Source organism: Bubalus kerabau, chromosome 19 (assembly GCF_029407905.1).
Source record: "Bubalus kerabau isolate K-KA32 ecotype Philippines breed swamp buffalo chromosome 19, PCC_UOA_SB_1v2, whole genome shotgun sequence".
Taxonomy (NCBI): Eukaryota; Metazoa; Chordata; class Mammalia; order Artiodactyla; family Bovidae; genus Bubalus; species Bubalus kerabau.
In genome coordinates, this window is record NC_073642.1 from 33879890 (window position 1) to 33903819 (window position 23930).

Here is a 23930-nt window from a genome sequence, read left to right on the forward strand (position 1 = left end):
TATCTTCCATGTACAGTCAGTCAGCCCCAAAACCCTGTCACTTCTGTCTCCTAAAAAGCTTTTGAATCTGTCCAGTTCTCTCTTTTTGTTTGGTCAGTACTATAATTTATGCCACTCCTGTTCACACATGAGTTAATCTTATAGCATGACTGGTTTTCCTACCTCCTCTTCATCGTCTCTTTTTCCTGTACCAACTCATTCTCAACACTAGCCAAATTGATACACTAAAGTGCAGATGATAAAAATCTGAATTGCTTTCTAACAAGATCCTTTCAGGATCTAGATCTTGCATTGTCTCCTGTGTTATCTCTTATCATTCTTCCTACCACCATTTCTTCTTTTCACCACAGATCCTCTAGCCAAACTAAACTATTTTCACATTTCCACGTATACCAGATGGTGTCCCGTCTGCAGTTTTGCCCATGCTGCTTCCTCTGACTTTCTTCATGGGTCTTCATTTTTGCTAACTTGTACTCATCCATAAGACTCAGTTTAGACACCATTTCTTAAGGAAGCCCTCCGGTATGTCCCCATAGGTTGGTTGATTGGTTTATTTTCTTGTGTGTGGAGGGGTGCTCTTCCCATGTGCTCTCTGGGCATTTGGTGATTGCCCACTTTCCCTCTGTGTTATGACTCCCAACTGGATGTGGAATGAACTTCTGTACAGCAGGGCATACCGTGGCTTGTTTGTCATTAATTCCTTGGGACCTCACTTTGGGCCTGGCCTAGCATGTTGTTGCTTCTTAGTAAATATTTGTGAAATGAATAAATGAATGAATAAGTGAATGACATATGGATGTGATTATCCTTCACTAATAATTCTATGCAAAACTATTCACAGCAAGGTTACAGATTTTATGAGTTAATTTTTATTTTAAGCTTGAGTTATATTACTGGTACCTGTATTAATTTTTAGTGTTTTTAATGTATGTTTACTATATGTTTCTATTTCATTTAATATGCTGATTTTATTTAGGTATAAATCAGTCTTTTAGAAGTAATTCTTGGCTGGCTTTTCTCTTAATAACCTTGAGATTTGTCCGCCTCAGGTGGAGGATGCCCTGTCCTACCTTGACCAAGTGAAGCTGCAGTTTGGTAGTCAGCCTCAGGTCTACAATGACTTCCTTGACATCATGAAGGAGTTTAAATCTCAGAGGTAAAAGATACATGTGGTTGTACTCGAGAATTTTGCGTGTTATGTTGGTTCTGGAAGGAGGATATAGCTTATTCTCATCCGCTGAATGATAAAGGGCTCTTTGGAGGGAGTTGTGCTTTTATTTCCATGGGTCATGTTTTTGTTTTATATATTGTATAAAAATTAAAGGCCCAACACCTTTATTTTTTGCATATTGATAAATTTTTCTTAGTACTTAATCTCAGTCAGGGAAGTAAACTGGTAATGATTAGGCTACTTGCTTTTTGGATTAGCTTAAGATACCCTAATATTCTGGCATGGTTCACTATTATAAAAGAGTAACTCATCTGAACAATGTATATAGATACATGATGATTTATACTGGTGTATCAGGGGTTGGGTCTTGCATGGCAATTGGAGTTGAAGACTTACTGCCTGGGTATCTGCTTGATAGGACTGTTAGCATGCTTGAATGTCTATTCTGTTTAAAATTTTGACCAAGCCTCTTTGGTTATGAAGATAAATGGCTTTGAATTTCAGAGGTCTTTGGGTGTGGTTAATTTTGTAATATTCAGGTTGATTTTTATTTTCCTGTGTAGAGAACCTAGTGGAATGTGAATTTTGTCTTGCCAGGGTGCTTTGTCAGGCTTGCCACTTTTAATATTTGTGTGTTTTTTTTTTAATTAGCATCGACACTCCAGGAGTGATTAGTCGCGTGTCCCAGCTGTTCAAAGGCCACCCTGACCTGATCATGGGCTTCAATACCTTCTTGCCCCCTGGCTACAAGATTGAGGTGCAAACCAATGACATGGTGAATGTGACAACTCCTGGCCAGGTTCATCAGATCCCAACCCATGGCATTCAGCCCCAGCCTCAGCCACCACCCCAGCATCCTTCCCAGCCTTCAGCCCAGTCAGCCCCAGCACCTGCCCAGCCAGCTCCTCAGCCCCCACCTGCCAAAGTCAGCAAGGTGAGCACTTGGAAAACTCTGCACCATGTGAAATGCATCCCTAGAAAGAACCCTCCTTTGACATTTTCCCTTCGTATATAAGGCTTAGGTAGATAACACAAGTTTAAATTTCATCAGAGAAGATGCAAGTCACATTCCTATAAAGTGGCTCACATTTACACACCACATAGTTATATATCTATCTAAGTCTACACATCAGCAACGTACATGGACTCTCTTGCCCCCAACTTCTGCTATTTGAACCCGTGAGCATCCCAAGAAGTGACAGCTTTGTGTAATAGTACTTTGATAACACAGGCAGAAATGGTCAGCTTACACTGTTTTCTGCATGGTCATCATTTTACAAAAGTTACTCTGTTTACCAGATTAGACCATGCCAAGCTAAGCAGAAGATCTTGATGATGATGAGGTGTTCTTAGTATAGAACTCTACTGATACAGTAGCCTTTAGTCACATATGGCTATATTTAAATTTAAATTAATTAAAATAAATTTAGTTTTTCAGTTGCACCAGCTACATTTCAAGTGCTCACTGGTTTCGTGTGGCTAGTGGCTATTGTGCAAAATAATGCAAATAACATTTCCATCACCTCAGAGAGTCTGTTGGGCAGAGTTGGTTTAGAAGACTTTATGTGGGGTTAACTGCAGCAATTGAATTGTCTTTTTTGACATTAAAGATCTATGTAGAATAAGGTTTTTTCCTATTCTGTTTGCACCTGTTGAGCAAGTAAGCTTAAAAATTGCGTATGAAAATTCTTCCCTGTAATTGGAGATGTCGCCCACTTTTAAGATTGTGTTTAGAAAACTTTAGGCTGGAATTTTTGTATTAGAATGTGTGAACCCTCTGCTCTTGCCACCCCTGCTCAGTGTGATCTGAGCTGGGCTAAGATGGCCTAGCCAGAGTGAATAAAGTATATATGTTAATCAGACACCTTGTTTCTCTTTACTTTGAACTTTCTTTCCTGTGTTAAACCATCTGTATTCCTGAGGAGAATAAAGACTTTTTTCTTTTTAGCCTTCCCAACTACAAGCACATACTCCAGCCAGTCAGCAGACTCCCCCACTCCCACCATACGCGTCCCCACGTTCTCCACCTGTCCAGCCTCATACACCAGTGACAATCTCGTTGGGAACAGCCCCGCCCTTGCAGAACAATCAGCCTGTGGAGTTTAACCATGCCATCAACTATGTTAATAAGATCAAGAACAGGTTCCAGGGCCAACCAGACATCTACAAAGCGTTCCTGGAGATTTTGCACACATATCAGGTAAGACAGTTGCCCTTCCAGCCTGTCTTAACCAGGTTGCCTTCTGGGAACAACTAGTCTGAGAAGAACTAGTTATTGTGGATACAGTTGTGTCCACTAATTCTTACTGGTAGTTAACCAGTTAGAAATTGTGATGTGTGTTTGTAAAGCCAGTTTGATTTACCTGATTTTAATTGCCTTGTAGCAGCCAGTTAGGATTTTTAAAGTCACTGCTCTGTGAAACAGTGCTGTTTATCTGAAAGTTTAAAGAATGATTTGTGTAATATAGTTAAAGTACAATATAGAAGGAGAAATTTCTCTAATATTTTGTGTTTTATCAGTCGGTAGTGGTCCCCTGAGCATTCACATATACTGCCCTGGTTTTCGAAAGGAATTGTCAGCCACCATCTTCCACTCCTTTCTCAACTTCAAAGCTTGAAGCCAAAAACAGGTGCTAAGAACATAGACTTTCCTCCTAACTGCAGTCCAAATAGATAACATACAAAGCCAGACATCTCAGAAAGTGTGCAAAAGCAAGTCATTCAAAACAGTGCCCCTTTAATATGATCTCTTCCCATTTGCAATTTCCTATCAGAAAGAGCAGCGAAATGCCAAGGAAGCTGGAGGAAACTACACTCCAGCCTTGACTGAGCAGGAGGTGTATGCCCAGGTGGCTCGTCTTTTTAAAAATCAGGAAGATCTGTTATCAGAATTCGGACAGTTCCTACCAGATGCCAACAGCTCTGTGGTAAGTTATTTAGAAGAACTACACAATTGAGAATGGTTGTGATAAGTTAGGAAGCTGGAATCAGAAGGAGACTTTTTCGAAATGATAACTTGCTTTTATAAGAGCACTCATCTCTTTCATGTGTTCTTAATTAGCTTTTAAGCAAAACAACTGCTGAGAAGGTCGATTCCGTGAGAAATGACCACGGAGGCACGGTGAAGAAACCTCAGCTGAACAACAAGCCACAGAGGCCCAGCCAGAATGGCTGCCAGATTCGCAGGCACTCTGGAACAGGGGCCACCCCTCCAGTGAAGGTGAGGAGGGCACAACTGCTCGTTGTGACTTTCAGGAACGGTAGTAGCAGACAGTGTACAAGGCTGACACTGGATCCTGGATATTTGAAGTTAGTTGGTGTATGTCACAAACTCAGTGTGAAGCTTTTTATCTGGCCCTGTGAAGGAATGTTAGAGTACTAATTGCTCGGATTACTTTTGAGTTCTTAACAGGTTTTCTTTATAGTTTCTCCCTTCTTTGTTATTAGCTCTCATCTATTTCTTTGTTTCCTGCCAAGGGTTTCTGAGACTTAATTTGTCCTGCCTTGTACTAAGAAAGAAGCTGATTAAATTGATAACTGTTTCCAAAATAAGTCAGTGGTCTCTGAGGTCCTCTTGTGAGTAAAGTGCAAATGCTTTGTGGGATCTCCTTGGTCTAGAGGCCTGTCCTGCCCAAGGTTCTTTGTTGGGTTGCCAGATCTTATCTGTATCATCTTAATCTCCAGGGAAGGACCTTGGGGGTGCAGCAGAAGGCGGTCTTAAACTCCTGTTAGTGACTTAAACCCTGATGATCTGCCTGCAGAAAGCTGAGCCCACTCTCCCTCATTGACGTAGGGCAGCAGTGCTAGGGAGTGGGCTCTGTGTATGTATTGAATGTTGCTTCAGTGAATTATGAAGCTGTATATGATGTTGAAGAGGTAGATATGTCTTTAGAATTTAAAGAATAACAAAAGCTAGTGGAATATCTTATGGTAAGAAGTGACTGGTAAATAAGCAAATAACCACTAAGAGTGACCTGTAAGGTGTTGACACTTTTGAAGGACTGTTGAACTATTTTTCCATGTTTGTAATGGTTTCTCCCTTTGAAACCAGCTGAACATAGTAATCATGTATGTTTCTTCCTTTAGTAAGGAGTTTTAGTAATACGAGTAGCAAGAATCAGGTCAGCAGATAGGTGCCAATCTTGGTCTCCTCCCACACTTGATTACCCGCAGGTGGAAATCCTATATTGGGAGATTAGGATTCCCTGTCTGTCTTTTCCTTAGGCAGTATAGGCAGAGGCTGTGGCGCTTAAGAGAATGCAGTCCAATGGCAAAGGTAAATGTGCTGCTTCTCCCGGACTGTGCATTTCTTCACAGGCAGTTGAGAGGTGATTTCTTTATAGTAAATTTTCTGCCTGGAGTTATGTATGACCCATTTATTTGCTTTAAAAGAGCAATCTTAAATTGGTCTGAGTGGATGTTACTGACAAGGTAGTTATTCCTTCTGTTAGGAAAATAAACTTTTTTTTTTCCCATGATTTTTTCAGTTGAACTATTTAAAGGTAAAGTTTAAAGATTGATTATTGTGTATTCCAGATATTTTTATAGCCTCTTCTGCCTCCACAGCTAGGAAGATAAAGCAATAGCGTTCAGTTCCTAATAAAGTTACTTTTAGCCCATGGAAAAAAATAAGGATATTAATTCTAACATCGCAGTAATGCTGTGACCATTTATGGAAAGAGTTATTGGCAAGTAGAATGACCTGTGAACCTCTGAGGGGAAATGACAGGCAATCTGAGAAATAGGGAAGATGAGTAGAAATCTTTTGTAAAGCAAGTTAGTGACTTGAATTCTCTCATTTGTTGCAAATTATTAATCAGTGGTGGTCAGTGATGGAACCTTAGAACAGAGATGATAATAAAACTCAGGGGATTCCCTGGCAGTTCAGTGGTTAGGATTCGGCCCTCTCACTGCCGGAAGCCCAGGTTCAGTCTCTGGTTGGGGAACAAAGATCCCACTATGGGGCACAGCCCAGAAAGCAAAAACAGAAAAGAACAAAAAGCCTAGAGAAACCCTCTCTTTGAATCTTACATGTTTATATTTTTCCTTTTTTATAGAAGAAACCTAAACTGCTCAGCCTCAAAGATTCTTCTATGGCAGATGCCAGCAAGCATGGTGTAGGAACGGAATCATTATTTTTTGATAAGGTGAGTAATAAATGAAGTGGATTTGATTGAACCCGTGTCTCTCATGCCTCCTGCATTGACAGGCAGGTTGTTTACCACTACACCGCCTGGGAAGCCCTGCATCACTTTGAAAAACAATGCGTCAAATTGGAAGACCCCTAATATTAGCTACTAATGCCCAAAGAAAATCACCTTGTCCCCAAGAAGATTTTGTTTTAGAGGCATCAAGCTGGTTAGGACTTTCTACTTTCTAATGTAGATTTCAAATTGTAGGTCCTTGCCATCTTTGAGAACTGTTAGCACAACTAGAGAAATGGTTAACACTGTTTGCTTTAATTTTGTGAAATAGTTTGCAGCAAAATATAGCATTTGCCTTGTGGAGAAAAGCTATAAAGGAAGTGCATGATATTACTCTCTCAAACTACTGCGCTCCTGTTGTGGGTACCCAGGTGTACACAGGGAGGCGTGCCAGTGAGCCAGTTGTTGAGGACTTAAAGTGACTTGTAACCTTCTGATTGCTTGTGAAACTTATTTGTGGTATAAATATTGGGTCATGGGAATTCTGATTTAATTGTATGTTGTCAAAGCTCCTCAGGTGATTTTTTTTTTTTTTTTTTTAGAGTTTTGGTTGTGCTGGGTCTTTGTTGTCATGAGGGCTTTTCTTTAATTATGAGCAGGGGCTACTCTGTACTTGCGATGCACGGGCTTCTCATTGCCGTGGCTTCTCTTGTTTTGGAGCACTAGCCCCAGAGTGTGTGGACTCAGTAGTTGTGGCCCACAGGCTTAGTTTCTCTGAGGCATGTGGGATCTTCCCAGACTGTGGATCGAACCATGTTTCCTGCACTGGCAGGCAGATTCTTTACCACTGAGCCACCAGGAAAGTCCTGCACCTCTGGATTTTTGCGAAAGGGCAAATCATTTAGCATCTCCATGACTGGTGCCTCCTGAGTCCATGGCTCTGATCTGAACCAATTTCTGAGGGCTGCCTGGGCACTTGGTGCTTGCTTTTGAGGCAAATGTAAAAGTCCATGTCACAGCCAACAGATAGCAAGGAAAGGGTGAGGGAGGGGGACTGAACAATTAATTTTTAAAATAGTGATAGTGTTTGTTGTTGTTGTTTTCGAGGTACTTATTTCTTAGACATACTAAAAAAGTCTGGAGTTTGCTTGATAATTCAGGGAAATGCTTAGTGTTTTGGGTTATTAAAATTCTCAGCACTCTAAAGAAAGGAGAAATGGAGAAAGGAAACAGATCAAGTCAGAGAACAAAAGTACCTTATTTTAAGAGGTTATTAGTCAGGATTACCAGAGTTTGAAAAGAGTGTTGAAAAGATTCTGTAAACATCCGCTAGGCAAAGCAACAAAACCTTGGGCAACACTCTTATGGTTCAGAGAATCAGGCTTGTGAGAAGTAAATGTCTTATTTACTCCAGGATCTCTTTTTTCAGAATTTTTATTATAGGCATTTTTAAACATGTGAAATTAAAGAGAATGGTGAAATGACCCATGTGCACCTGTCATCCTGCCTCAGCAGGTCTCAGCTCCTAGCTGCTGGGCTTGTTTCATGTGTACTCTCGCCTACCCCAGGTTATTTGGAGACAAGTCTCATGTAATATATTATTTCACCCATAAGTACTAAGTTTTCTTTCTTTTTTTAATATTTGTTTATTTGGCTGCGTCTGGTCTTAGTTGTGGCACGTGGGATCTAGTTCCCTGATCAGGAATCGAACCTGGTCTTCCTTCATTGGGAGCACAGAGTCTTAGCCACTGGACCATCAGGGAAGTCCCTAAGTTTCCTTTTTAAATGACTCCTTTTTTCAAACATAAGCATTAACACATCTAAAAAAACCAAAATTGATTCTCAATATTATCAAATAACAGTTCAAGTTTCCCCAGTCTTTTAAAAGCGATCCAGGATCTCTTGATTTCTCACTTATTTTTCTTTTGGTTGTCTCCATAAGGTCCGAAAGGCTCTGCGGAGTGCAGAGGCCTATGAAAATTTCCTGCGCTGTCTTGTTATCTTTAACCAGGAGGTGATCTCTCGGGCGGAGCTTGTGCAGTTAGTCTCTCCATTCCTGGGGTAAGTGGAGTCAGGAGCTTGGCCCTGGTGCATGATATGAAAGTAAAATAAAATTTAGTTTGTGGAAGTATATGATAGACAAAATTAATTTGATTGTGGTGGGTCAGTTGACTCATAAAATGTTACTGCTAAGAGAGTCCTCTGTGAAGTCTTCTAGTTCAGCTTTGGAGATGAAAAGATTGGCAGAGGGCACATTGGCCAAGACTAGTGGTCTCCTGATCTCCTGACCAATGTTGGATGTTTTATATAGACCAGTCTCTCCCAGGGTTCTAGAATCTTGACTTTGACAACCAAAGAATTATCTGAACTTTGAAACAATATTCTTGACTAGAAGAATGGCTGGTTATTGCCTTGTTTCAGGACAGTTCTTGCATCACCACCTTAACTGATTTTAGAGCACTCTGTAAGAAAAGGAGAAGCCAGGTATTCAAAAGCAGTACTTCTTAGGCAAGAAGTAATAATTGTCACTGGAATTTGTCCAATGATAGCAGAGTTCTGACTCTACATCAAATAGTGGTAGTCACACCTCAGCATTACTGCATAATGCTTCTAACTGCTCACCAGTTTTTTGGTTTGATTTTTTAGGAAATTCCCAGAATTGTTTAATTGGTTTAAAAACTTTCTGGGCTATAAGGAGTCTGTACATCTGGAAACCTTTCCAAAAGAACGGGCCACAGAGGGCATTGCCATGGAGATAGATTATGCCTCTTGTAAACGGTTGGGCTCCAGCTATCGAGCCCTACCAAAGAGTTACCAGCAGCCCAAGTGTACGGGTCGGACTCCTCTCTGTAAAGAGGTAAGGCCTTCCAGGGAAGGTATCAGCCCTGAGTCCTCGGCTTCCTCCAGAAGGAAGTGGTACCTGGAATGGAGAATTTATACGAATGAAGAAATCAAAATCCTTTTCTATTTTCAAAAGAAAATGTTTTGTACTTATATTGAGAACCTTTTTCTAACTGTCTTTTTAAACTTGCTACAGGTGAAACTTGCTACAGTTTCACCTGCCATGGGTGAAACATGTAATGTTAACTGTTTCTTCCCTCCCCTAAAGTTTTGTCTTTTTTAATTGAGAAACCTTAATCACCAGAAAATTTTGTTACACTTTTGTTTCAATGTCTCTTCTTTTACCCAAAGGTTTTAAATGATACCTGGGTTTCCTTCCCCTCCTGGTCTGAGGACTCCACCTTTGTTAGTTCCAAGAAAACTCAGTATGAAGAACATATCTATCGTTGTGAAGATGAACGTTTTGAGGTACAAGCTCCTTTATCATTTGAAGTTTGGGGAAATGAGAGATCCTGAAAGAGAGGATATCTTAAATACCTACCTGAGAGGACTGGCTTTTAAGACCAAAGAGCAAGAGGCTCATATTCTTGGTGGTAAATGCTTGTTGTATTTACCATGTTTTGTGACTTTGTCAGATATATTAGTAATATTTTCATAACAAATGTGACTTATCTAGGCCACTTTAGCCCTTTTAACTGAAATTATCCATTGATGGCTGAATAATACTCCTTTGAATTTTTAATGACATTTTAAAGGTTATTGTGTTCTACGTAGTATTTAAAATCAGTATTTTAAGACCTAGTGGGCTTTCTTGCAGCTGTTTTAAATTACTTATCTTAAAGTGTATATTTTTTTTTAGCAGCTATCTTACTAACATGGTTAGCAAACTAGCTCTCCTGTGAGAACTGGAACTCTTCTGTCATATTTCTGATGTTGATTTGTCTCCTTTTGAAAGAAAGTTGAGTTAGCGACTTCATTTTAAAGTAGTTGGGAAGGGAAGAGCTGGAGTGAAGAAATGAGCTGGTCGAGAGCCCTGATACCAGGAGTGGGAGTACTGGAAACAGACTCAGTTCCCAGTGTGTTTAAATGTCTGGTTCACTGATATCAACAAAAAGGGAATGTTAAATGTGTCTAGAGAAAGAAAATTACATGCCTCCTTTTTAATGTATTTATTATATAAAACTGTCCCTGCTCTTCCTATGGATGGGAGATGTTCTTCTCCTTTTTAATCCATACTGATTTAGCTCTATTCCAATTATCCCCCCTTCACACTTGCTTCCTCTGTTTCTGGCATGCTTTGAATGAAGAGCCACATGTTGGTTGGTCCACTGGGCCCCAGTGTTTATGAGGAGCTTCGACCATTTGCAGAAAACTCAGTCATGACAGATACTAACTTCTGTGGAAAGTTTTATCAAGCTGAAGAAAGCATTTCTTTTTTTATTTTTTACCTGTGTTTAGTCAGTTTCAGTGATGTGTTAGCAGAGATTGACGCCTGTTTTTGACAGGATATTCTTATTCTCAACTAGTATGCCTGCACAGGAGAGGCATCAGCCTCATTTCCTGCTTGTTACTGCAGTAGTGAGGATGAAGGAAATGTGTGCATGTATGCACATGTGCATGCTGAGGATTGGATGCGGTAGACTAATTTGAATCCTTTATACATCAGGATTGGTTAATATTCCTGTAATATAGTCAACCCCTAAATCCCAATGACTTGAAAAAGACAGATTTATTTCCTCGTCATACTGCATGTGCATTGGTGTTCAGCCGAAGATTCCACTCATCAGAATTGCTTGGGGACCTGGGCTGGCAGAGTGCCACCATCAGGAACAGTACCAGTGACTATAGGGGAAAAGCTCAGATGGATCTTGCACCCTTAAATGCTCTAGCCTAGAAGTAATGAATGTTACTATGACCTGTTAACAGCTCATAGGTCAGAACTAGTTACACAGCCCTACAACCCACTCCAGTACTCTTGCCTGGAGAATCCCGTGGACGGAGGAGCCTGGTAGGCTGCAGTCTCTGGGGTCGCTAAGAGTTGGACACGCCTGAGCGACTTCACTTTCACTTTTCACTTCCATGCACTGGAGAAGGAAATGGCAACCCACTCCAGTGTTCTTGCCTGGAGAATCCCAGGGACGGGGGAGCCTGGTGGGCTGCCTTGGGGTCGCACAGAGTCGGACACGACTGAAGCGACTTAGCAGCAGCAGCAGCTAATCTCAAGGCAGCCAGGAAGTCCAAGCCATCATTTATCCATAACTGGGGAAAAGGGGGCATTAAAAGTTTTGACAAAATGACTACCATAGCCCTCAAACTAGAAAATTAGGAAACACTTATACAGAGTTATAGAGCCTTGAGACTGCTCATTTCCTTTATTTTCTGTTTCTCATCTAGAAAATTTTGTGTTAAGCTTTGGAAAAAAGTTAACTCAAGGTTGCTAGTCATCTTTAACCAGGTTAGGCTTGGCCCTTGCCAGAAAATAAAGTGTCAGAAATATTCAGTGAAAATTTAAATGGTTACCCACAAATACAACATTGAAGCCCTTAAGTAATACTCTTATTATTAGTAGATGTGGAACAAGACATTAAACGTTTAAACATTTCAAGTTACTCTGAAAAACTTTACTCATGAGATTGATTTACTATCTTGAATGGTCTTTTTGGGATTTGGTAGTAGTGGTGGTTATTGTCTGTAACAGATCTGAGTAATTGACAAAAGTTCAGAGAAAAGTGTCAGTAAGGTTGCCTCCTCCTAGGTCCCTCTGGCGTGAGGGCCAGTCGTCCTCAATAAACCACATTGGTGGCACCACAAGTATTAACCACTGCTTTGTTGTTGTTGTTCCGTTGCTAAGATGACTCTTTGTGACCCCGTGGGCTGGGGCACATCAGGCTTCCCTGTCCTTCACTTATCTCCCTGAATTTGCTCAAATTCATGTCCATTGAGTTGGTGATGCTATCCAACAATCTCATTCTCTGTCACTCCCTTTCTCATCCTGCTCTCAATGTTTCCCAGCATCAGAGTCTTTTCCAGTGTGTCAGCTCTTCACATCAAGTGGCCAATGTTTTAGAGCTTCAGCTTCATCATCAGTCCTTTCAGTGAATATTCAGGGTTTGGATGTTTGCTGTGTGCCTGGTATTGTGCTAAGTCCTTTATGTGGGTTGTATTGTTAAATCCAGAACACAACCTTGTGAGAGTAGGTGGTGGTATTCCTGTCTTACTGATAAGCTAACAGTTTTATATGGCCATGGTATGAGAAGGCGATGGCACCCAACTCCAGTACTCTTGCCTGGAGAATCCCATGGACGGAGGAGCCTGGTAGGCTGCAGTCCATGGGGTTGCAAAGAGTCAGACATGACTGAGCGACTTCACTTTCACTTTTCACTTTCATGCATTGGAGAAGGAAATGGCAACCCACTCCAGTGTTCTTGCCTGGAGAATCCCAGGGACGGGGAGCCTGGTGGGCTGCTGTCTATGGGGTCGCACAGAGTCGGACACGACTGAAGCGACTTAGCAGCGGCAGCAGCATGGCAGAGCCCAGATTCAAATCAGGGAGTTTGACTTCTACCTTCTACTCCCGACAGCTATTCTGTTCTGATTTGGGTCCTGAACACACTTTTGTCTTTTTTTTTTATAGCTTGATGTAGTTTTAGAGACCAATCTGGCAACTATCCGGGTTCTGGAAGCAATACAGAAGAAACTTTCCCGCTTGTCTGCTGAAGAACAAGCTAAATTTCGCTTGGACAACACCCTCGGGGGCACATCGGAAGTCATCCACCGAAAAGCACTCCAAAGGATATATGCTGACAAAGCAGCTGACATCATTGATGGTCTGAGGAAGAACCCTTCCATTGCCGTCCCAATTGTCCTTAAAAGGTACCTGAGTGCATATGCCCTTCATGCTTTAGTGTGCTTCTCAACAGATTTAGTGTCCCATTAAATTAAGATTCTCCTTTTTAGCCCAGTTATTCCATGAGACCTCCATTTCTCCCCAACCTTGGCTGTAGGAAGTCAGGTGGATAGTGTGGGATAGTGGAGCTTCTTGATGGGGTTCTGTGTCACCAACAGCAGAGAATAAACCTTTCCAGTCCATACTGGAATGCTCTGTGTGTTTAAGGGGATATTTTAAAATAGAGAACAGAGAAGAAAACAGCCACCCACCTTCCTGCCACTCAGTACTAACCAATGTTCACATCTTTTGTTTTTTAGTAAGAAAAATCACTTTGTCTTTATAAAATTGATATGTTACTTAAAAAGCCTTAGCATCCCATAAACTTCCAAGAATGTCTTCTTTCTCCTAACCAACCTTCAAACCAAGTATAGAGGGGCCATTGAACCCACCTAAATAAGGCTGTAGTATCAACGAGGAGGCCAGGGCTGAGCCCCAGGCTCCTCGAAGACTGTGGCGCTCCTATAAATCTGGTCCTCCCTCTGTATCACCTGGTGAAAACTTAGCTGCTGCACAGTTCACACGTGCCCAGATTTTCTTGTTCCTCTTCAGTCTTCCTCTCAAGAGCTGGCAGAAGGTGTTTGCCTTCTTGCCAGTAGTGTTTAACTTTTGTCTTCGAGGTGGAGGATATCCTTCAGTTCTAATGCTGGTTTTGATTTTATTCTCCTCTCTTCTAGAGGATCAGAGTCAGTTGTTTTCATTGGAACTTCCAAGCTCTGTCTAGAGGAGCATTCATTGTTGTGCAAGTTCTCTGCTCTTGAACATTTACGTTAGCATAGTAACCATTCTCAGAAGTCCTGTAGCAAAGAAACTTGTTTCTCTTTGTTTTAGCTGGCCAAGGAAGAGAATCTACTCTTCTAGGGTATTCTGTGGAATGTTGTTTGAGAAATAACTGTTCTCGGCAAGATTTCTGACTTTGGGATAAATTCCCCATACTAAGTCCTGAATGAGTAGTTTTCTTGTGTATCAGAGTTCAAGACTAGTTTGAATAAATTTACCCCAGAGTTGCCAACAGATCTGACAAATCTGCTGTACCTGTTGACCTTTGAAATAAAGTAAACCTGACATATTTCTTACTTCTAAGCCCTTGTGGGATGAGGTGCTGTTATCCCCTTTTTATGGATAAGGAGGCAGTCTTACATGGCTAATGTGGCAGAGTCAGGATTCCAGTCTGCAATTGTAATATGACTCCTTGCCTTAAAATTCCCTCCTCTGGACTCTTGTGTCTTTCTTTTCCACCCTCCACCCCACTAGGTTGAAGATGAAAGAGGAAGAATGGCGAGAAGCTCAGAGAGGCTTTAACAAGGTGTGGAGAGAGCAAAATGAGAAATACTACTTGAAATCTCTGGACCACCAAGGCATCAACTTTAAACAAAATGACACCAAGGTCCTGAGGTCCAAGAGCTTACTCAATGAGATTGAGAGTATCTATGATGAGGTGAGTCAGGGGTCCCAACATTTGTGAGAAGTCTCCAGTCTGTATGCTCAGCATAGCTTTGACTCCTGCAAATTACCTTTGTTACATGAGCATGAGACCCTCCAAGGTTTGTTGATTGTTGCTTCATAGGATAAACTTCTATTCCCAGTTCTTCTACCATTTTAAATCTAAGGCTCACTAAACTGTTTTACTGGTTTTCCAGTTTTCCATCCTGGTTATAGTTCATGCCCACTGCCACCCTTCCACTTCTCTCCATATTTTCTTCCAACAGTACCTTATATTCCTTCTTGTAGCCTATCTCAACCTTCCACAACTTAAAATACTATCTTCAATCCCTACACTCTTTCTCTCTCTGTTTTTGACTATGCTGTGTGGCTTGTGGGATTTCAGTTCCCCCACCAGGAACTGAACCCAGGCCTTTGGCACTGAGAACATGGAGTCTTAACCACTGGACCACCAGAGAATTGCCCCCAGACTCGTGCTAATCCTTGTTTATTCGGCATCCTTCAGGATTATGTAGAGTACTGGGAGCTAGGATACAGAGATGAATAAGAAGTTAATCCTTCTTTCTTTGAGCTCATAGTCTTAGGGGATGGATAGAAACAAATAGAGTATGATTGAGAATTTCTAGAAGGGTGTGATCATGAGTTTTAAACTTTATTATGAAAATATCAAGCATACATGAAAAGGGAGAGAACAGTAAAATGAACTGACATAAATTTAATTTCCTCTCTGTCTTGCCAGTTTTGTTATATCTGCCACCTTCCTCACTCCCAGAAGTATTTTAAAGGAAATTTGAGACCTCATATTGTATCCTCCATAAGTACTAATGTAAAATTTTAGAAGATGGTCTCCTTTCTGTCCTATTGTCTGGGAGGTACCATGTCATGGTACCTCCAGTCATTTTGGTATCAAACCACATCTTGCACATTATCTTTTTGTTTCTGGAAGTTTTCGATTGGAAAATAGTGGCCATTATGGTTAGTAGAACATACTGCTGGTGTAATCTCGTAGGTCTGTCTGTTGCTTTTGTAGCTGTCACATAATACTTTGTCTCTCTCTCTCTCCTGGTAGAGGCAAGAGCAGGCTACGGAAGAAAATGCTGGTGTACCTGTTGGCCCACACCTCTCACTTGCCTATGAAGACAAACAGATTCTGGAAGATGCTGCTGCTCTGATTATCCACCATGTGAAGAGGCAGACAGGCATTCAGAAGGAAGACAAATACAAAATCAAGCAAATCATGCATCATTTTATTCCAGATCTGCTCTTTGCTCAGAGAGGTGATCTCTCAGATGTGGAGGAAGAGGAAGAAGAAGAGATGGATGTAGATGAAGCCACAGGGGCGGCTAAGAAGCACAATGGTGTTGGGGGCAGTCCCCCTAAGTCCAAGCTACTATTTAGTAACACAGCAGCTCAGAAGTTAAGAGGGATGGATGAAGTGTACAACCTCTTCTATGTTAATAATAACTGGTATATCTTTATGCGGCTGCACCAGATACTCTGCTTGAGGCTGCTGCGGATTTGTTCCCAAGCTGAACGGCAAATTGAAGAAGAAAACCGAGAAAGAGAGTGGGAACGGGAAGTGCTGGGCATCAAGCGAGACAAGAGTGACAGCCCTGCCATCCAGCTGCGTCTCAAAGAACCTAGTGAGTGCTAGGGTTGTCGGTCTGCAGAAGGTGTGAGAGCTCGGGGATGCAGGACCTAGTTAGACTCAGGACTACTTTCTTTTATGTTAATGCATAGAGCACAGGCAGTCCGTAGAGGCTGGCTGGGTTCAAATCCTAGCACTGCAATTTACTGGTTGCGTGACCTTACTTAAACTCTCTGAACCTGTTTCTCTGTAAACTGGAGGTGCTACTTGTTATCTTGTGGGGCTGCTGGGAGAATTGGGGGAAATATGCAAAGCACCCTGTGCCTTGCTTAGATCATAGACCCTCAGTAGCTGGTACTGTGGACACCAAGGAAGTGGGTGTCAGTTACCGTCGTCAGTTTCCCAAATGGAAGGTCTCTCTGAAAGGACAGAGAATGACTGAAGCATCATAGTTGGTTCCACTCCACGACGGAACAACTGTTCATGCCTGAGACAATTGCAAAAAAAGAGATGGGGACTCAGGAGATGGTTTGAGACAGCAGAACAGGAATGAAGATAGAAAACTCAGAAAAAGGAAAATAAGGGAAGGTTAAGGAAGCCTCCACATGCTCTACGTGATTCTGTGCTGCTTGCTTCTAGATCTCCTTTCAGGTTGTAAGTTAGGTACTTAAGCTGTTAGCCAAAGCTCTTCTGTGAAACCTCCTTGTGTGTTCTTTAGGAAATAACCCATTTTTGGAATGAATTATCTTTTTTTTTTACCTGTTAGTCATGTAAGAAGCCCATGTGAAGCCCTGGCCATCTATCTATTGGAGAGCTAATGACCTTGGAAATTAATTCTAAAAGCCTTTATCTGGATTAATCCTAGCTTGAGAGAGACATCTTTTAGACTTCAGTGTGGCGATTCCCTCTGCTTGGGTGGAAACAAGAAAGATGACCTAATCTTGGCTTGACCATTGACTTAACCTGATTTTTGAGGCTAACAGTTTGTTCTTGAGTAATAATGCCAAGCCTCCACTGATCATGGCTCATGTGGTTTGCACCAGTAGAACTCATAGCTTTATTCTGACGTGAAAGCATTTTTCACAGCAATAGCACAGCCCATGCCTCTGCTGTGGATCTGAACAAGGTAATGTTCTGTCAGGAAACTCAAGCCAGTTGCTTCTCTTAAATAGTAGTTGTCCTGTTTAGCCTGTCTTGAATGAATCCATCACACTTCAAATAAATGGAAATGGACTCAATTTTTGCTCTCAGAGCCTTTTTTTCCCTGTACAAACTTACAAAGAGGTAGCTAAATGTCAAAGAGACAAAGAGTTCTCTTTGTAATTTTTTCTCATTGTAGTGAACTTTTGGTTGAAGTATACAACACATACAGAATTGCGTAGCTCAGTAAATTTTTACAAAGCAAACACACCTGTGTAACCTGCCCCCAGATCAGGAAACCACATAATCAGTAGCCCCCTTGCACTGCTGTCTGGATTGCCAGCACTGGAGATGAGATCTGCTATCTGCATGTAAATAGGTCTTATTTTAGTAAGCTAAAGGTGGAGCCCTTTCACCTTTCCTTGTGCGCTCTGTTAGTTGCCAAATGTCTGTAACAACTGATAAGGTTTCTATCTGGTGGTTGAGGTGATTCATATGCAGCAAGTATAGATCATTTGATGTAATTTGTGAACTACAGTGTTGGGAATCCGCTTTTAAACAAAAGGACTTTGACAAATGCAGACACTTCATTATTCATAAAAGATTAATCTGCCCTCCTAGTTTCCTGTTCTGAGAGGCTTCTCAGTGCTAGTGTTCGGGTCTGTCTGCCTTTTCTCTTCAGCCTTCATGCTTCGTGAAATAGCTATTTGAGCAAGCAGCCCACCCACGTGGGGGATACTCCCCTTTGCAGGCTCCTCTCCTAGCAGTGAGCCGACAGCTTTTTGAAGAAACTTCTTTCCTGGGATGTTTTGCTCTCATGTCACGCATTGCCAGCCGTACTGTAAATAAGTGTTTTGGTCAGTCAGAGGGTTAGAGGCCGCTGTTGAAATTGCAGCGTCACTCTCCTTTGATAGACAGTGCTGGGGTTGTGGCCACCTGTCAGATCTCATCTGTCTGCAGCACGCTGAATACTGAGGGTTGGTTCTGTGCAGTGCTTTTCAGGCAGCTGTGGGGTTTGCCCTGCCCTCTTCCCATCTTTTCTTAGCAGGGTAAGGCCTCACCTCTCCCCTCTTTCCCACAGTGGATGTTGATGTAGAAGATTATTACCCAGCTTTCCTGGACATGGTGCGGAGCCTGCTGGATGGCAACATAGACTCGTCCCAGTACGAAGATTCACTGAGAGAGATGTTCACCATTCATGCCTACATTGCCTTTACCATGGACAAACTCATCCAGAGCATTGTCAGACAGGTGAGGGTGTAGTGCGGGCGAGGGTTGGGGAGGGAGACAGTCCTCATCTACAGGTGGGTCAGGAAACAGATGGGGCAGGTTTTCTTCTGGGAACAGACAGGCAGTTTTCTCATGTGATAATGTTAACGAACACGTGGTTGTAGAGGGGAGGGAGAGGTTAATGTGATGTTGGATCTCTCCTGTTAACTGAGTGGAAGGGCTGCAGCCATGTGACTGACTGCTTTGCTCAGTGTGCCCTGGGAGGAGGAACCTACCTCACATGTGAGGTTTTGCCCCCAGCTCCTGTCCCATCTTCCCAGTGCTTACGTTACGTACCAGGTGTGAGCTGTTTCCTCTTCTGTGAAAAGTGAAAGTGTTAGTCACTTAGTCGTGTCTGACTCTTTGTGACCCCATGGACTGGAGCCCGCCAGGCTCCTCTGTCCATGGAATTCTCCAGGCAAGAATACTGGAGTGGGTTGCCATTTTCTTCTCCAGGGGATCTTCCTGACAAAGGGATCGAACCCCAGTCTCCTGCATTGCAGGTGGATTTTTTTTACTGTCTGAATAGGTGTTGGTAATTCTATGGACTTTCCTCATTTAACATTTGAAGTTCTTTTTACAGGAAGGGTTTTGTATAACATCTTTTATAATACTCTGTCAGCCTCACTATCTGAGACTCCCTCTGAGTTAGGTTTGTAGTTGGCTTTGTGGTTTATTCTTGGGGTACCCTGGGAGTTTGTAGATATGTTGTTCTTTACAACAATGATAATTTTATACCAAATAACATGTAATAGGTTTCCATTCCTTTGCCTTTTGTTCTGAGTTCTCAAAGGTATCAGTCTGTTGTTAGTACGCTTTTTTCTTTAATTAATGAATTTATTTATTTTTGGTTGCACTGGGTCTTTGTTGCTACACATGAGCTTTCTTTCGTTATGGCAGGCGGGGGGCTGTTCTTCATTGCGGTGATCAGGCTTCTCATTGCAGTGGCTTCTCTTGTTGCAGAGCACGTGCTCTAGGGCACATGGGCTTAGTTGCTCTGAGGCACGTGGAATCTTCCCGGACAAGGGATTGAACCTGTGTCCCCTGTGTTGGCAGGCAGATTCCTATTCACTGCCCCGCCAGGGAAGTCCCACTTTTTTCTTTAAAGTGGAAAGTGCCTTCCTTAGGTAAAATCACAAAGGAGTCCTTTGTGTGAGGTACTCTTGCTTTTGTCTTGAGTTTAGAAGGATGTGTGGCTTTGCACCACTCTCGTAGGTTCTACTCAAAGTCAAGGAATAACTGAATCTTGGCATCTTCACAAAAGTTGTCAGGGAGGGAGCTGCAAGTTGAAGCGGTTATTAGGCCTTCCCTTAAGGGGTCTTTATGTTGACAGACAGAAATCTTGACATGGATATAATCAGCTATAGTCATAATTTTTGAGAGGCTAATGCCTATTAATGTCCCCTAAATTTATGTAAGAGTCCACTTACATACCATGTGCTTATGTTTCTGTTTACAAGTTTGCTGTTGCTGTAGCTAGAAGTAAAGTCTTTCATACTATCAGCTCAACTTTTAAAAATCCAATACAACCAGCCTTTTCTTTTTTTGTAAGCCCACAGTTGATTTTTTATAGATTAGTGATTAGTCCATTTACTAGAAGCACCTGGTGATTATTTTGAGTCAGTAATACATAAGGTCCAGTCTTTTTTTTATGGAGACAGATTGTATCCAGAAATCCAAATCTAGTGTTTTAAAAACATGTTTATGCTTCTCAGCTTAACTCCTGAATTGGAGGCATAACATTTCTCCTTAAATCCTTTGCTGTTCTCCCAGAGTTCATTATTGACTGGAGGTCGAATATACATTGCAAGGTCAAACCATATATTTAGCTTACTTTTCCAAACTAGTTTAATATGGGTTTGCTTAAGAATACAATAGGCAGTCTCACAAATGTCTAGTGTGGGACTGAAAGTATGGCCAGACCAGGTAGGGACTAGACTAGGAAGGTTTTTTCCCTCTCCAGCATGCCTCTTTTCTGGACATCTCCCCCATCCTCACACTTCTCTCTGCAGATGAACGTCCGGCCCCCTGAGTGTTTTCAGTGCTGACATGACCAACCTTTCCAATCCAGGTGCTTCTCTGTGAAATGTCTGTCTACCAGACACACTCATTGTGTCATTTCAGTTTAGCAGGAGAGAGAATTTGACAAGCCTAACACTGGGTTGGGAGTTGCCTAGTTGTGCCTAGATTTATAGTGCCTTTCCAAAGACTGGGTGGGGCCAGAAATCCAAGAAGAGGGTGTGGAAGGAGTAGGTGACCTTTAACAGGGAAGTATAAAGATGTATCTACATAGTAGAGACCATGCTTTGTATACTTTTTTTTTATACTGCTTTTTTCTCCTAAACACTGTGTTTTAAGCTTTCCCCTGTATTTTCAAGTTATAAGCATTATTTTAACAGTCACATTAAAAGCTGTTGTATGGCCTAATTGTAATTTAACCATTTCCAGTTGCTGGCCTTTCTACCACCATCAGGTTACTCACTGTCTGACCTTACATTTTGTCCATTTATCTACAAATACACATACTTGTCATTTAAGACTTTTTCAAATGTTAAAAATAAGTAGTTGTCATAGTTACTAGTGCTTCAAAAAGAGTGTATCTTCCTAAAAATAGAACGGCTTAGTGGTTATGAGAATTTTAAAGTAAAATAAATTGTTATTGCAATTAACGTTTTGCTTTCTTTTTTATCTGTTTTTCACAGCCTTTGGCGTTTTAAGGGGTAAAATTTCATTTGAAGGAATTTTTATTTTATGATAGATGATATCATCATGACCTATAAGAATGGAATCTCTGAAGGGTTCAACTTGCTAGTCATCAGAGAGTTTAACAAGATAGTCACCGAAGTTACCAGTAGTCAATCATGATTGACATGTATTGAAAATGAGTTAATTTGCATAAAATTTAAATACTATGCTTTTATTATCAGATGTGGAAAAATAGGGAATGTGTTAGAAAGAATATTGGCCTGGGGTCCAGAAACTTGAATATTCATTCTGATTTAGCTCCTTCAGCTGAGTGCCAGTGACAGATTAATTCAGCAACAGCTTCTTCGGGGCCTATTGAATTTCACTTTGTACCAGGGCTTTGACTATAGGAATGGATCTTGTTTTCACGGTTCTCCAAGTTCCCTCTCCTCACCTTAGCACACAGTAAGTTTTCTTATCTAAAATGTACATCTGTCTCATATATAACAGGGCACCCCTGTCCAGACTGCTTCCCAGGGTAGTTGTGTGGATCAAATGAGAGTATGTGTGAAAGCAAATTATAAATGGTAAAGAAGTGCCGTAAAGGTAGCAAGCCATAGAAATTTTCTTTCATGTAAAAAAAAATTTTAAGTACTTTAAATGGCTTCCCTGGTGGCTCAGTCGGTAAAGAGTCTGTCTGCGATGTGGCAGACCCAGGTTCAATCCCTGGGTGGGAAAGATCCCCTGGAGAAGGAAGTGACAACCCACTCTAGTATTCTTGCCTGGAGAACTCCATGGACAGAGGAGCCTGGTGGGTTCCATGGGGTCACAAAGAGTCAGACACAACCGAGTGACCAACACTAGAACTTTAAATAGTAGCACATTAACCTGAGTTACCTACGGTTTTTCTCTTAAATATATATGAACATTTTACTCGTGGACCAATGATATGGTTGAAGATTTTGGCTCGGTTATTCTCTAAGAAAATAAGATAGTGATTTTATATGATTAATTTTCTAAAATTTTCAACCAAAAAAAACCTTTTTTTAACTGAATGATTGGAACCACCAAAGGAAGGCTGAGTGTAAGACGGAGAGAACTGTATTTTTGGTTCCTGATGACTTGCCTTTGCTTGATTACAGCTGCAGCATATCGTGAGTGATGAGATCTGTGTACAAGTGACGGACCTGTACCTGGCAGAAAACAATAATGGGGCCACAGGAGGCCAGCTGAACACACAGACGTCAAGGAGCCTCCTGGAGTCAACATATCAGCGGAAAGCTGAGCAGCTCATGTCAGATGAAAATTGCTTTAAGGTGAGAGTTACTCATGTAGTCAGGGAACATGCTGATGACAGTGTAAACTGTTGGGACTCTACCCTGCAGAAGTCAGAGCCATACCAGGGTGCTTCGACCCAGTGTCTCCACTCCTAGAATGCCTTGAAGTTCCTTTGAACTCATTAGAAGAAATATAAAAAACATGGAAAAGTAAAGTCTCGTAGGCAGTCTGTTTCTTGCCTTTAAAAAAAAATTAGTTTTTATATATGATTTTCATTTTCTCTGAACTGTTTTTTTTTGTTTTTGGTATTAAATGCTTTGTGAATATTGTTTAAAAATGTAATCCATGGTTATTGTAGAAAAGATGGGAAATGTAGAGAAAAAAGCTAGTTGTCTACAGTTTTCCCCAGAAAGAATCATTGATGGCATTTCTAAACTTTTCTATGTTTGTATATATTTTGAAAGAGATTATACTGGGCAAAGCATTCTGTGTAACTTATTTTGCTCAATTAGCAACACCTCTGGGTCTTCATCTTTTTATGACTGTTCAGTATTTTATAGAAAATTATGCCTGTCTATTTGGACATTTAGGTTGTTCCCAGTTTTCCACCATTATAATAGCTAATTAGAAAAGCCAATAGCTGGAGACCGCGAACAATCTAGATGTCCAGCCCTTAATGGGAATGGTTAATGGCAGCCTGCTGTGTGACTGCTAGATGGCAGATTTTGCAGCTCTTAAAAGTTAATTATTGTTAGTAAAAATACTGAAGCAAATAAAAGGACACAAAATTATGTATATTATTATTATTGCACCTGTGTAATATGTATAGTTGAACAAAGCCTGTATGTATTAATGTAAGGATAGGTTTAGGTGGCCCAGAGTAAGGTTTGTAGTTGGTGGAGCAGAGAGAGCTAAGCTAAACAAAATTTTAACCTGGTGAGCATGTCCTTTAGTGATTTGACCCTCACTGTTCACTTAGCTGTGTGTGCTTCTGCTTTCAGCCTGCTGTTGGCTTAATTTAGAATCAGAGACCTGGAAACGAGTTTTCTAGTTCAGTCACAGTTGTGATGCTCTACTACCTGAGGACTTTCCCGCTACAGAGGAGAGTTCCTAAGCCTTTCATAGTTTTAGATCTATAAATGTTTATCATGAATTTAATGTGTGCTTATTTCATGGTGACAGAATTACCACCCCCACCGACAGTGAGTTAACAGATTGTGTGGTGAGGGCCTATGAAGGAATGGGTAGACTCACCCTGTAGATAACACATTTGTCAGAATAGCAGAGGGAACAGAAGGTTTGGTAACCAGGAATATTGGGTCATCACAGTGACCTTTTTCTTTAAAATGTTTTACATAGAGAATGAAAGTCCATAGTATGAGCATCAAGCAAAGCATAAGCAGCCCTTCAAATCCCCTGCCCAGT

At 41.3% G+C, this 23930-nt stretch overlaps 1 protein-coding gene across 3 annotated transcripts in view; it reads left to right on the forward strand.

The window, feature by feature from the left end:
• SIN3A (SIN3 transcription regulator family member A) overlaps positions 1 to 23930 on the forward strand; it is a 67036-nt gene that overhangs the window by 30735 nt on the left and 12371 nt on the right. For all 3 annotated transcript variants that reach the window (XM_055555795.1, XM_055555796.1, XM_055555794.1), the window contains exons 4-17: positions 1050 to 1156; positions 1823 to 2105; positions 3120 to 3371; positions 3946 to 4098; positions 4233 to 4391; positions 6229 to 6318; positions 8258 to 8376; positions 8962 to 9172; positions 9508 to 9624; positions 12791 to 13029; positions 14357 to 14540; positions 15615 to 16188; positions 18355 to 18524; positions 22370 to 22543. In XM_055555795.1, the coding sequence (XP_055411770.1) occupies positions 1050 to 1156; positions 1823 to 2105; positions 3120 to 3371; positions 3946 to 4098; positions 4233 to 4391; positions 6229 to 6318; positions 8258 to 8376; positions 8962 to 9172; positions 9508 to 9624; positions 12791 to 13029; positions 14357 to 14540; positions 15615 to 16188; positions 18355 to 18524; positions 22370 to 22543 (2832 nt within the window). The remainder of the gene's footprint in view (positions 1 to 1049; positions 1157 to 1822; positions 2106 to 3119; positions 3372 to 3945; positions 4099 to 4232; positions 4392 to 6228; positions 6319 to 8257; positions 8377 to 8961; positions 9173 to 9507; positions 9625 to 12790; positions 13030 to 14356; positions 14541 to 15614; positions 16189 to 18354; positions 18525 to 22369; positions 22544 to 23930) is intronic.